At 37.7% G+C, this 14,245-nt stretch overlaps 1 protein-coding gene across 1 annotated transcript in view; it reads right to left on the bottom strand.

Moving 5' to 3' along the window:
* The window catches only part of LOC136043748 (NBAS subunit of NRZ tethering complex-like), a gene marked incomplete at its 3' end in the record, with an annotated part of 153,175 nt that overhangs the window by 46,929 nt on the left and 92,001 nt on the right, over positions 1-14,245 (bottom strand). The window contains 1 exon segment of the mRNA XM_065728669.1: positions 3,538-3,735. Coding sequence (XP_065584741.1) covers positions 3,538-3,735 — 198 coding nt within the window.

Genomic DNA, 14,245 nt, shown 5'->3' with positions numbered 1-14,245 from the left:
ATTCGAATTCTAGATAAGTTTTTACAACACCCGAGGAGTACAGATATCCACTGTGAAACACGTACCTCTTACCTGTTTCTAGACATAATGACTCTCACACAGAAATCTCATCTCCTATTATCTAGTTGGTTTTTTAAGATTCAACATGTACATAATTTCTTTTTTGACCAGAATTTACTGTCCAAACATCAAAATTCACTGACAACTAGATGTGTTCACCCATATAAACTTCCTCTGGTGAAAAATGAAAGATCCCGTTTCAACCTCCGGTATATGATCCCATCAATAGCCAACAAATATTCATTAAATAAATTTGTTGAGTTACCAAAAGGATCTTTCAAGAGACGATTAAAAAGTCATGTAATGGAATCTGCTTGCAAGAACGGTTGGTAAAACTTTTTAATTCCTAATTTTATTTTGGCCTCACTCCACTTACTCCACCTTAAATACTCCCATTAAAGATACTCTTTTTTTTATTTATTGATGAAATAGTGGTTCATTTTTTGTTTGTTCTGTATCAATGAGGATTGTTAAATTTTGTTTATATGTCTTGCCCAGTAGTCGAGCTTGTCTCTCCATTTGGGCAAGTTGAAGATTTTGATGAATATGAATTTTTGAATAAATAAATGAAAAATAAATGAAGACAAAAGATGGGCGGCCCTAAAGAAGAAACAAAGGAGCTACGCAGACAGGTAAAACGCTCTGTTCGTCTCGACCGCCACCAAATGTGGGAATATGCTGCCGAGTCGCTAGAGAAAGCAGCACGCTTACATGACACCCGCAAGCTTTACCAGATCCTGAAGGAATCCGTTGGTAAGAGAGCTACTATCTCAGAAATAGTCAAAAACAGATAAGGAAAAATCATTAATTGTCAGAAGGAACACTCAGCAAGATGGAAAGATCACTTTCAGATCCTCCTAAACCTATCCCCTTCATCTGCTCATGATGCCTTCCCACCTTCCGTCCCTAAAGAGCCTTACGATACTGAGCTGGATACACCGACCAGAGCCGAAATACTAAAAGCGATCAAGAGCCTAAAAAACCACAAAGCCCCAGCGGCCTCCCCCTGGAACTATACAAACAATGCCCTGAGATCACTGCTGAACAGCTCCATGGCATTCTCGAAGAAGTGTGGAGGACCAACTCTTTTCCAAAAATTGGAAGACATCAGTCATCCTCCCCTTCTATAAGAAAGGAGACAAAACCGAATACAAAATTACCGCGGAATAAGTCTCATAGACATTGCAGTCAAAATATTCGGGTTCATAAGCTTGAACCGCTTCAAAGGGGCAAGGGAGGAAAGAACTCGAGGAAATCAAGCCGGCTTTCGACCAGGTAGAGGCTCGTACTGATAATATCTTCGTCTTTCGCCTCATTATTCAGCAGTTTGAAAGGTACAACCTACCCCTGATCTTGATGTTCCTGGACTTCATTGCCGCCTTCGACTTTGTCACTCGCCAGGAACTTTGGAAGATCCTAGAGAACGACGGAATGCCGCTGAGGTTTGTTGAACTGATGAAGGCATACTATGACGCGTCAGTGAGCCGAGTTAGAGTCTATGGCGAAGAAACCGAAGAATTCCTGGTTGAGTTTGGAGTAAAACAAGGGTGTTTCCTCTCTCCGACTCTGTTCAATTATTGCATCGATTGAGTGCTTGAAAATTCTCTGTCGTCTTATCCAGGAGCGCAGATTGGACAGAATCTCTCACTGACTGACCTCGACTATGAGGATGATGTTGGCCTCTTGTCAGACCCCGTAGAAGCCCGAAATATGCTTGACAACGTGGTGGCCTGGGCACATCTGATCGGCTTGAAAGTCAGCAAAGAGAAAACGAAATTCATGGCTATTAACCACAACACAGGACCATTCCCACTAACCGTCAACCAAGTTCAGCTGGAAAAAGTCAACCGTTTCATATACCTAGGCTCGCAGCTTTGTACTGGCGGATCTTCCGACGCTGATATCCAACAGAGAATACAGAAACCGCAGACGGTCTTTGCCTCCCTTCGGAAACCCTTATGGAATCGCTGCGAAGTCAGTGTCCGAACGAAAATTGGAATCTACATGGCATTAGTCCGCACCGTTCTCCTTTACGGATGCGAAACATGGTCGGTAAAACTACAGCATGAGAATACACTGAAGGTGTTTGAGCATACTTGTCTGCGAAGAATTCTCAGAGTACAGCTACGTGACCGTATCTCCAACGCGGATATACGTCGAATGTGCAACATTCAGAGAGATGTTGCGCTCACTGTTAAAGAACGCCATTTGAAGTGGTTGGACCATGTATTACGGAAACCGCCAGAGTACCTGCCTCACCAAATACTTCTAGTTGAGCCTATTAGCTCCTAGAAGAGACGACAAGGAGGACAAAGAAAGAACTGGTGGAACCTGGCCAAGTCAGACCTTGAACCTATCGGGGGTTTCAGAAAGTTCGGTCACAGATGGTCAACTCAGTGGCTTTCTTTTTGCACAGCAGCTGGCAGAAGATCGAACAACATGGTCCAAGAAGGTCTCCAAGATCATCAATGCCGGGCGATTTGGAAACGCCTGATTCCCACCACAAGTACAAGTAAATAAGTTGGGCCAAAATTCAACAAACGACATAAATTCCCCATTCTTAGAGATGCACTAGAAAGCTAAAATTAGACCCAGCGTAAGTTGTGGCTGGGGCCCTTTTGCTATTAGAGCGTGAGCGTAATAAGTAATGTGACGAACTGTCAAAAACAAAAAGATTGGAAGAACAACTTTTAAACTTGTTTCATGCACTTAAATTACAGTGTGCTATGTAAGTTTTCAAATGGAATAAATTTGCGGCTCGTTTCAGTTCTTTGTAAGTTTTCTGTCGTTTAAGTTTAGCCTCAGTGTCCGCTGTAATTTACGTTATTTCCACGTTATATTTCTTTATTCAGAGAGATTTCTTCTTGTTCTAAGCTAAAAATCTCACATAAGCTTTTTAAAAATTTCAAATTCTCTCCCTATTTTTTCTAATGATAATTATCTTTTTTTCTTTTTTTTGTCTTCTTTTGAGAAAAGGCGGTCATTTTTTCATTTTTGCAAGGAAAAAGGACTGGGTAATTAGAGCTTATTCCATTATTTGCGGTCATTCAAAAAATAGAATACAGAGAGGAAGGTTGTCTCAATTGACAGCTAAGATATAGAAGCTTATTTGCTACGTAGTTTTCCTTATTTTCGTGTTCTGTAGCTGTTATACCTTACCGTTGTCCAACGGTAACGTAAAAAACGGTCCAACGGAAAAACCAACGGTAAGTACACGATAAAACAACCTAATAAAGCTACCAAAACTCAAGATATCTAATGTTAATATTTTCAATATAAAATCGCTCTAATCTTTTCTTTTACATAGAAAAAGATCAATTTTTTTTTTATTTAATCGTCTAAATTATTATCCAAAACTTCAAACCCCCTAAAAATAAAAGAAATGTTGATCTGAATGTGAAGACCTGACACACTATGTAAAACACATGTCTACCTTGTCCAAAAAACAAAACACTTAATCGAAACGCTCGAATTTACCTTTCCTCTAAGTCTTCTTGTCTTTCTTTTAAATCTTGTAAAATTTCATTTTCTTTAAGTTTAACTTCAAGACTGCCAGCAGGTAAATTGGTGTCCAGAAATAATGCTGCAAAATAGCTGTACTTAACTTCCCAAACATCCACGTCAAAACGTTCTGCTAGCTTAAGAGCAGCTTTGAAAATACTTTCATCCGAAGTCCTGAGAATAAAATTCGTTGTTAGTTTATCAAAAGTGTTTGCTGCGATTAATATTATTTTGATAAGATTTGGGAAGACGCCTACCACTAGGAAAATTTACCGGTTTTATATTTTGCATTAACCCCAAAGCACAGAACTGTTTCCAACCAAATATTGTTTTCTTTTCATTGCCTTTTTGCACTGGAATGGTTATTCTTCTCACGTACCTCGATTTACTTCGTTCAGAGAAAAGAAAAACAACATTTATGTCATTACATGTCTAGACACCAGATTTTTTTTCTTCTTATCCTGAGGGATAACCAAGAATTAGGAACCTCTCTTTTCTCCCCAGTAATCAGGTGAGATCACAAAGTGAGTCACTAAAACACACGGGCAAATGACATTCTCCATTTAGCAACTTTCCCTGAGGAGAGTTCATTCATGCTTGCAGTAGTGTCCGTGCACTGAAACATCAGCAAGTTTAATTTAGTTTAAGGCCTAGCACTTAAAAATATATAAAGGAATCGTTGAATTCATCTAAGCTAATGACACATCCAAATAACGAGAAAAGTAACTCCCCACTAACTTCCTACGTCCCATATACTTCACATTTAGAAAGCGTTAAAAGATCCTCTGTTCGATCTGCACCCACAAGTTGCATTCGCAAACACGTATTACTTTAAAGAAGGTAGACGCCATCGAGCATAGTTGGGACAAATGAGGTTTCAGCACCACTAGCTCCAGGACAAATACTGTGATTTTATATACTACTAATGAATGAACTGACTTTTTGCCACTTCTCGTTATTCACTCGGGCCTTCAACCCCCCCTCCTCCGAAAAGAAGCTTTCCGTCTACATTTATCAACTCACTCGAGGCTTCAAACCTAGAACTCCTCGATTTTGGAACCATTTCAATTGCAAACGTACCCCAAGGGATTGCCAAATAACGACTAAAAATAATAAGAAGGAAAACGTAAATCCTAGGCTTGTTCTATAGGGCGTCTGGAGCAGCCTGACGTCTGTAGAAAAAGGGTAGATGGAATCTGTCAATACTTTTCATCAGGACATCCAACATCAGATGTTAATAGGTCTTGATCAAACTTGAGGGAAAATAAGATCATGTTTCTTGGTTGATATATTAGGGGCCCATCCCTTACCCAAAACCTATGAAAAGGTAGTGGGGGAGGGTTGCGATAGTTTGTCATCAACATATCAACAAAATAGATCATTGGATCTCAATCATATTTTATGCAAGGGGAAAATATACAATTTATACTCAGCCTGATAAGGGCGCATATTATCAATTAGGTTTCACGAAAGCATCAACAACCTGTCGTAAGGTGTCACTGAATTTTTACCACCAGGACTTGTTCCAGAAAAGGTGGTCAGATCCTGAACGATCTTTGTGGAGAGCAAAAGCTACTGCCCTAGTTAAGCCTTTTGTGGATTAGAACTCGACCCAACGTCTTTGGAGATGGAAGGGAGGCCTAAATTTTTTTGCCGTCAGGCCTTCTAACAATGAACATTATAGGATCACGTCTGTTTTGATTAGACTATTCAGGGGTCCATGCATTACCTAAAGTCTTTTGGGAGAGGGATTGTAGGTCTTGCCGTAATAGTGTTTTCAAAAGGGGTTCGTCGTACCCTAATCAAACTTTGTGGAAAGTAAGGGAGTATTCCAGTTAGACTTTTTGGGCGTCAAGATACAGGGCTATCTTCTACAAAGAGAGGGAAGGGGGGTAGTAAGTTCAAGCAATTAATACATACCAAATAATATGGTTGGATCTCAACCAAGCCTTGTAGAACGTAAGAACTACTGTCCTAGTATTTCCTTTTAGGGAGTCTGGACCCGATATGACCTTTGTAGGGAGGAATCCCTAAACTCATCTATATAAAAGTTTATAGAGTATGGTGTATCAGATCTCAGGGGACTTTGGTTAACAGTAAGCGTCCTATTTATGTCTTTTAGGCGCCTTGCTATTCTACTAAATATACACCCTGCACCTTGGATATTCTACATTTCATGGATTCACTGCAACCACCATCTTTCCTAATAATACTGTGTTGCCTTTTTTTGGCAACACTGGCTAAACTTAGAGGGTGAAAATTATTGAAAGAATCATTAATTTCCCAGTTTGAAGAAGCCTAGAGCTAGAAGAAATTCGGATACCAGACATACTGCATCTTGAAGTTAACGAGGGTTCATTTTAATACCCCCCCCCCGCCTGTAAGTCTTCGTTTTTTGACATTTTTGAGCATATATATTCCATAAAATAAATTCCACCAGACTCCATCCAGCAGTCCATTTATATTTATGCCTTTGTTAACAAATAATGTTTAATTTGAAGTGAATAGTCGTTTTGTTACGTCATTAGTTGAAAAAAAGGAAAAGATTGAACGCCCCTTCCATTACTTTGGCTACGCCAAGAGCAGCGTTGCCGAGAGCGTTGAATTTACTAAATTTTGCGAGATAGTTACCGTCAGCCAGAATCTTACTAATTTGTTGGAGAGAGTTGCCAGTAGTTGGAAAGTTACTAAATGCCACCCCCACGAAATAAAAGGAAGCACATTAGCCATACTAAGGGGATTGACTTTTGTGCAGCTTGCTCTCAACAATTAGAAGAACATTCATCCGCTCTAAAGTGCGACAAGTGTAAGCAATGGCTGTGCATAGAGTGTCTGAAGCTGACAGCCACCGAATACGAACTTCTCACAAAAATGACTGACAAAGTTGGTTGTGAATGGCGATGCACACTCTGCAAAGTTCGTGATTCAGACACGTCTGTATCTAGCTCAATGGTTGAGAAGGTGATTGACAATTCGCTACGTAAGCTACGCGAAGATTTAAAAGTGAACTTAAAAGAGTCGTTACCGGAAATCTCCAATGATGTGAAGGAGATTCAGTCACAGCTATCCTCAAAATGCAGTACCCAAGATGTCCGTAATATTGTTCATGAAAGTATATCAAGTACAAACCCCAATTTTGCCGCAAGAGTGAGGAAGATAATCAGATCTGAACGGGACAAGGAGAAACGTCGATTGAATATCATAGCATATGGTATTGTTCCAGCTGATGATGAAACTGGTGCAATTACGCATATTATTCGCTCATCTTATGATTTTGACCCTGGACCAATCACGAACGTCAGAAGACTAAATGCTTCAACCAGTAGACTCAGTACCACGTCCCGGCTTGCCCCGCTCCTTTTATCGGGTCTTTTCGTAGGATATCAAGAAGAAGATTCTTCAGATCTCTAGACAACGAAAGGAGAGTGTCCAGTTTCATAGTGATTTTTCTAGAGATGACAGCGAGCTTAGAAAAAGACTTGTTGAAGAAGTGAAGCGTTGAAGTGAGGCTGGTGAGACTGGTTTGGCTATTCGTAACTTGTCGATCGTTTCAAAAAACGATGTCCTGGGCGCTCGGGTCCCATCCGAGGCTCCCCAAGACATGGAACAATAGCTTCGACTCCTGTCATTGTAAATAATTCAAAGTCTTCAAGTTCTAGTGTTGTTAGTGATTTAAGTTTATCTAGTTATTAATCTTGTGTCTCTCCTGCCGATAGTGGTTTGTTATCTGAATTAAGCTGATCTTGCCACACTGCAGTATCCATGAATGCAGATGCGGCACCACGCTCAGCGGAGCCACTGATTGAAGGAAGTGAAGCTCACCCCCAATACGGTGAGGCATTAAGTAATCCAGGAACAAATACATGATTCTTGAAAGTGATGCATTCAAATCTGCCAGAGGTAAAGATGCTATTAGCTAATCAGCATATTGATATTTTTGTGCTAAAGAAGTTTGTCCCAAAAATTCTCTAATAATGCATGAGTACTCCCACATTGTAGTTGATGGTTATGAAGTATTTTCTAATTTTTGTTCGAAAGGGTACAGGAGAGGCACTGTTATTTATGCGAAGAATAATTTTAAAACTAAAATACTGAGTTTATCCCCTTATGTTGATGTTTATCCATGGGTGGAATGTGTAGCTGTTGAGTGTCAGCTCCCTGAAGAGACATTAATTGTTGGAAATATTTATCGAAGCCCCTCTGCATCCAATGCTAATGATTCACACCAAGTCGTGACTGATCTTGTGAGTAAAATAGCTTCATCTAGTTCAAATTGTGTTTTCATCACTGGTGACTTTAATATGCCAGATGTGATATGGATTGACGGCTACGGATTCACAACTCCAAACAACGCTGCCCAACAACTCTGAATTCTGTAACAAATCTCGCCCTCACTCAACTGATTGATAAACCGACTCGTTATAGAGATGGTCAAAACCCAACTACACTTGACTTAGTATTTACAAATAACCCTGAAACAGTCATGTCTGTTAAATATTTACCTGCAATTGGATCTAGTGACCACAATTGTGTTATGTTTTCGGTGCTGGTTTCCACTAGGCCAAGTAATATGACAAAAAGTTTCTTATACAGATTATAATAAAATCCGAGAACACTTGTCTGAAGTTGATTGGCAATCTTTGATTGTTAGTGATAATGTGGATGATTCATGGTCGAATTTTAAGTCATGCTTACTTGCAGTTGAGAAGCAATTTACTTCCATAACATACACAGAAAAAACAAAAACATTGCCATTTCTCACTAAAGAGGTAAGAGAAGGCATTAAGAGTAAGAATAAGGCATGGAAGAAATACAAGAAATCAAAACAGGAGAGTCATCTTGCTGATTTCAAGAAATGCCGTAACAAGCTGAGAAATCTCACACGTAAAATCATAAGTGATTATGAAGTAAATATAGCCCTATGTGCAAAAACAAACCCCAAAAAGTCTTGGAAGTATGTTCCCAGCTCTAATCCTAGTAGACGTAGAATATGCCAGCTTATACGTCCTGATGCTACTGTGCTTGATTCCCCCACAGACATAGCAAATTGTTTAAATGCCAAATTTGCCACTAATTTCTCTCAATCAGTTTCAGTATCTCCTCCTCCCCTTTTCCCAGAAAGGAACCATGTCCACGAAATGTCATCTGTTGTGATTGATGCGGATGATATTCTCAAGCGCCTGAATAAGTTGGATCCAAACAAGGCCCAGGGCCCCGATGACATTCATCCATGTTTGCTGAAAGAAGCTGCAGCTCTTGTTGCCATGCCACTGGCTGTTATTTTTAAGATGTCCATAAGGATGATGGTGGTACCAGCTGATTGGAAATCGGCTAATATAGTTTCAATTTTCAAGAAGGGAGATAAAAATAACCCTGAAAATTACCGGCCTATTAGTCTCACGTCAGTCATTTCTAAACTGTTCGAAAGTATTTTCAATGATGCTATTATTAAACACCTTTAAAAAAATGGCTTACTATCGAAATCTCAACATGGTTTAAGAACGAGTCGGTCCATTGAGACGAAACTGATCCAGTCTTAGGATAAAGTCACTAAATTAATCGAGGAAGGTAAAGCAGTTGATGTCCTGTTACTCGTCCAAGCCAAGGCCTTCGATAAAGTTGTCCACGAATATCTTTTGCCTAAGCTCCATGCATATGGAGTCCATGCTGACACTGTGGGGTGGATAAGATCGTTTCTGATTGGCCGAATCCAGAAGGTCATGGTCTACTCTGACGATGGAGCCCCATATTTACAGAGCCTGCACCAGTTATAAGCGGGGTACCCCAGGGAAGCATCCTTGGCCCCACCCTCTTCTCTATATATATATTAATGATTGTGAGGATGTTCTACAAAACCCCATCACTCTCTACGCTGATAACAGCAAACTAATTGGAATCGCCGATGGAACCCTGCAAAATGACTTGCAGTCTCTCCTTATGGGCTTCCACGTGGGTGATGGAGTTCAACCCATCAAAATGCAAAGTCCTTCACATGGGTCCCCACAACAATCAGATTTCATATTTTATGCTGGATAAATCTGGCACACGTATCAAAGTTGAGGCTGTTGAGAGTGAACGAGACTTAGGGGTGATCGTTGACAGGAAGTTTAAGTTACATGAGCACACTATGCAACAGGTTGCGAAGGCCAACAGAGCCCTGGGACTAATTAAACGAACCATATCATCGCACCATCCTCTGATAATAAGAAAATTATATAATGCTCACGTAAGACATTTGGAGTTTAGCTGCCCCGTTACAAATCCTCAATATAAGGGAGATGTGACTGCCCTAGAGAGCGTGCACAGAAAAGCAACTAAGCTTTGTGCCCCACACCAACAGCTTCCCTACCCTGAACGTCTGCGTCGCCAGAAGATACCCACATTGGTTTACCGGCAACACAGAGGAGATGTCATTTTTGTCAAGAAAATGCACCAAAACAACATTTCTAACTCCATTTTTACTCCCTCCGTTGCCACTATGACCCGAGGCCACTCAATGAAGCTGTAACAGGAGCACTCCAGACGCAGAGAGAGGACGAACTTTTTCTCAGTACGTGCTGTCTCAACTTGGAACAGTCTTTCCAATGAGACTGTCAGTGGTGAATCGATTAATTCTTTCAAAAATGCAGTCGATTTGGAGTGGAGTGACGCGGAATAGAAGTACCAGTGGGACGCCACACCCCATCACACCCACTAATTGTGTTACCTCATCAATTCAACAGCGAGATGTTCTACAGGAGGATGCAGTCCACCTTATCTCGCTGTAAATGCGATTTAAGGTGATTTTAAGGTAATACTATCTAGGTAAGTTTAGCTATCTACTTGATGAGTTTTGTCCTTTTCTAACATTATCTCTTCACCCTATTTCCTACTAATAAAAGCGACTCAGCTTTCTTAAAATTAACTTCAAACTTATTCTTCCACTTTGAACATTCATTAGCTTCAACTGCTCATTCCTTTCACATAAGTTTTTATCTACGACATTCAAATCATCTGCATAATCTTAGTCTAAGAGACTTTTACTTTTCCATTTAACACCATGTTCTTCTACAGCTTTTACCGTAATCCTTAGGACCAAGCCCGTCAAAATAATCCAAATAAACGAGGATTATTGATGGTCTGATGGTTCTGGCACTTCTCTATTACTAATCTAAAAGTGAAAATTTTGTCGAAATGTCTTCTTTCTTTCCTAAAACTAAACAGCTATTCTCTTAAAAGTTCATCTATAGCATCTTTTAGCAAAGTACCTTCCTAAAAAAAAAGAAAAGAAAACAAACCAACATGATTTTAACTTAGAACAGAGACACCAACCAGACGTGACGTTAAAAAATACGTGTAGATAGGTATATAGATAGATCTATTTATCTATCTATCTATGTATCAACATCTTGAACAATTTGCTTCCTAAAGAGACAAAGCTAAGGCATCTGTAATTACCACACTCGCTCTCAACTAGACATGGATGTGAAAAAAAGTGTATAGATGAATAGATAGATCTATCTATCTATCAACATCTTTAACAAAGAGACCAAGTTAAGGCATCTGTAATTACCACACTCGCTTTTATCACCTTCATTATAAAGGGATTTAATAAAGATTTGGTATTGTCTCCGATCCTTTACAAAGTAAAACTTTTTTCACTTCCAAATTGACCTAAAATTTTTCTTTTTTTACATACTTTCCAACAACTTTATCACAGATTGACACATTCTCAGTATATTATGCCCAACTCCCTTTTATACTTTCTTTGTCATTAATTGAGGCTCCGTTTCTAACTTTAACTTTGCCGGATCTCAAATTGGCTAGTCAAAAATAACATTTAATGTTCTGTTTCTGTCTTTTCCAAATCTGGAATTATTTCATCTTTGCAGCGAAGGATTAAGGGTGAAGGGTAATTAAAGTATCTTTATAAGCAGGTCGACTACGAGGAGGTATTGGATCCAAACCAAATTGGTAAGAAGTGAGGCATAAGCTTTAGTTTTTGCCCTTTAATGACGTGCACAGGAACCCTTCTCTGTCGAAGAGAGGAGAATAAAGGTATCGAAGTCTCTTCGTCAGCCTACTGAACAGGCGGGCTGGTAAATTTCATTCAATAAAACCCAGCTATAATATATATATATATATATATATATATATATATATATATATATATATATATATATATATATATATATATATATATATATATATACATATATAAATAAGTTGTTTGTTGACTGACGTCATGTTTGTGTGTTGACTGACGTCATGTTTGTCGACTGACGAAATTACACACCGGGACACATGGACACAAATGACGACCGGGACACCGGGACATCTTCTTCTATCTATATATATAACATAAGTTGTTTGTCTGTTGATTAACGTCATGTTTGTGTGTCGACTGACGTCATGTTTGTCGACTGACGAAATTACAGACCAGGACACCGGGACACAAATGACGACCGGGACATCTATCTATCTATCTATATACTAGCTGTTGGGGTGGCGCTTCGCGCCACCCCAGCACCTAGTTGGTGGGGGTGCTTCGTGCCCCCCAAGCCCCCCGCGCGCGTAAGTCGTTACGCGCCATATTAGTTACGCGCCATTGTAGTTGTGTCCCTGTGTCCCACCTATGAATATAGATATAGATAGATATATATATATATATATATACTAGCTGTTGGGGTGGCGCTTCGCGCCACCCCAACACCTAGTTGGTGGGGGCGCTTCGCGCCCCCCCAAGCCCCCCCGCGCGCGTAAGTCGTTACGCGCCATAATAGTTACGCGCCATTGTAGTTGTGTCCCTATGTCCCACCTGTGAATATAGATAGATATATATCTATATATATATATATATATATATATATATATATATATATATATATATATATATATATATATATATATATATATATATATATATATATATATATATATATGGTTTTAACTACGTAAAACTTGCGAATATACAACATTCTTTGCTGTCCCATTGTCTTTGCATATAAATAGATTGTCAGGTTTACCGACTCTTGAACATGCAACATATAATGGTCCATGGGAAAACAATCTGTATTCAGATCTATACCTCATGATTCTAATGATTGCCCTTGAGCTTTGTTGATGGTGATTGCTAATCGACCATTCCCTGTCCCGGTGTCCCGGTCGTCATTTATATCCCCCTGTTTCCCCCGGTGTCCCCGTTGTAGTTGTGTCCCTGTGTCCCGGTCGTCATTTATATTCCCTGTGTCCCGGTCGTCATTTGTATCCCGGTGTCCCGGTCTGTATATACATTCGTTTTTTAGTTTTGTTTTTCTCCTTTATTTTTTTCCTTTTTTTTTCTTTTTTAGTTTATTTAGATTTTTAGATTTTTTAGTTTTTTTATTAGTTTTTAGTTTTTTTTTCTTTTTTTTTGTAGTTTTTACCTTCTTTTTAGTTTTGTTAGTTTTTTTTTTACTTATGTCCTGGTCGTCATTTATACTCCCTGTGTCCCGGTGCTTTGTTGATTGCTAATCGAACATTCCTTTTGTCCTGGTCGCTTTCTCTTTGAGTGTCGTCATTTATTTTTTTCTTTTTTAGTTCTTTTAGTTTTTACCTTTTTTAGTTTTTTTTAGTTTTTTAGATGAAAATTTTTTTTAGTTTTTTCCTTTTTTTCTTTTTAGTTTTTTATTGGTTTTTACCTTTATTTTAGCTTATTTTTCAGTTTTTTCCTTTTTTTTAGTTTTTTTTTATTTTTTATTTTTTTTTAGTTTTTTACCTTTTTTTAGTTTTTTTAGTTTTTCTAGTTTTTTAGCTTTTTTGCTTTTTTTATTAGTTTTTGTTAATCGAACATTCCTTTTGTCCTGGTCGCTTTCTCTTTGAGTGTCGTCATTTATTTTTTTCTTTTTTAGTTCTTTTAGTTTTTACCTTTTTTGGTTTTTTTAGTTTTTGAGATGAAAATTTTTTTTAGTTTTTTCTTTTTTTCTTTTTAGTTTTTTATTGGTTTTTACCTTTATTTTAGCTTATTTTTCAGTTTTTTCCTTTTTTTAGTTTTTTTTAGTTTTTATTTTTTTTAGTTTTTTAGCTTTTTTTAGTTTTTTTTAGTTTTTTTAGTTTTTTAGCTTTTTTACTTTTTTTATTAGTTTTTAGTTTTTTTTGTAGTTTTTGCCTTTTTTTAGTTTTTTCAGTTTTTTTTTTAGTTTTTTATTGGTTTTTACCTTTATTTTAGCTTATTTTTCAGTTTTTTCCTTTTTTTTAGTTTTTTTTCAGTTTTTAGTTTTTAGTTTTTTTAGTTTTTTTACCTTTTTTTAGTTTTTTTAGTTTTTTTAGTTTTTTAGCTTTTTTATTTTTTTTATTAGTTTTTAGTTTTTTTTGTAGTTTTTGCCTTATTTTAGTTTTTTTAGTTTTTTAGCTTTTTTATTAGTTTTTAGTTTTTTTTGTAGTTTTTGCCTTTTTTTAGTTTTTTTAGTTTTTTAGCTTTTTTATTTTTTTTATTAGTTTTTAGTTTTTTTTGTAGTTTTTGCCTTTTTTTAGTTTTTTCAGTTTTCAGTTTTGTCACCTGATCCAGTTTTTTCAGGTGACGTCACCTGATCCATCCACAGATCCACACACAGACAACTTATTTTTATATATTAGTTTTTTACCTTTTTTTAGTTTTTTTTAGTTTTTTTAGTTTTTTAGCTTTTTTACTTTTTTTATTAGTTTTTAGTTTTTTTTGTAGTTTTTG

This window comes from Artemia franciscana, unplaced genomic scaffold (assembly GCF_032884065.1).
Source record: "Artemia franciscana unplaced genomic scaffold, ASM3288406v1 Scaffold_923, whole genome shotgun sequence".
NCBI classification, from domain to species: Eukaryota; Metazoa; Arthropoda; class Branchiopoda; order Anostraca; family Artemiidae; genus Artemia; species Artemia franciscana.
This window is presented reverse-complemented; position numbering and strand designations above follow the sequence as displayed.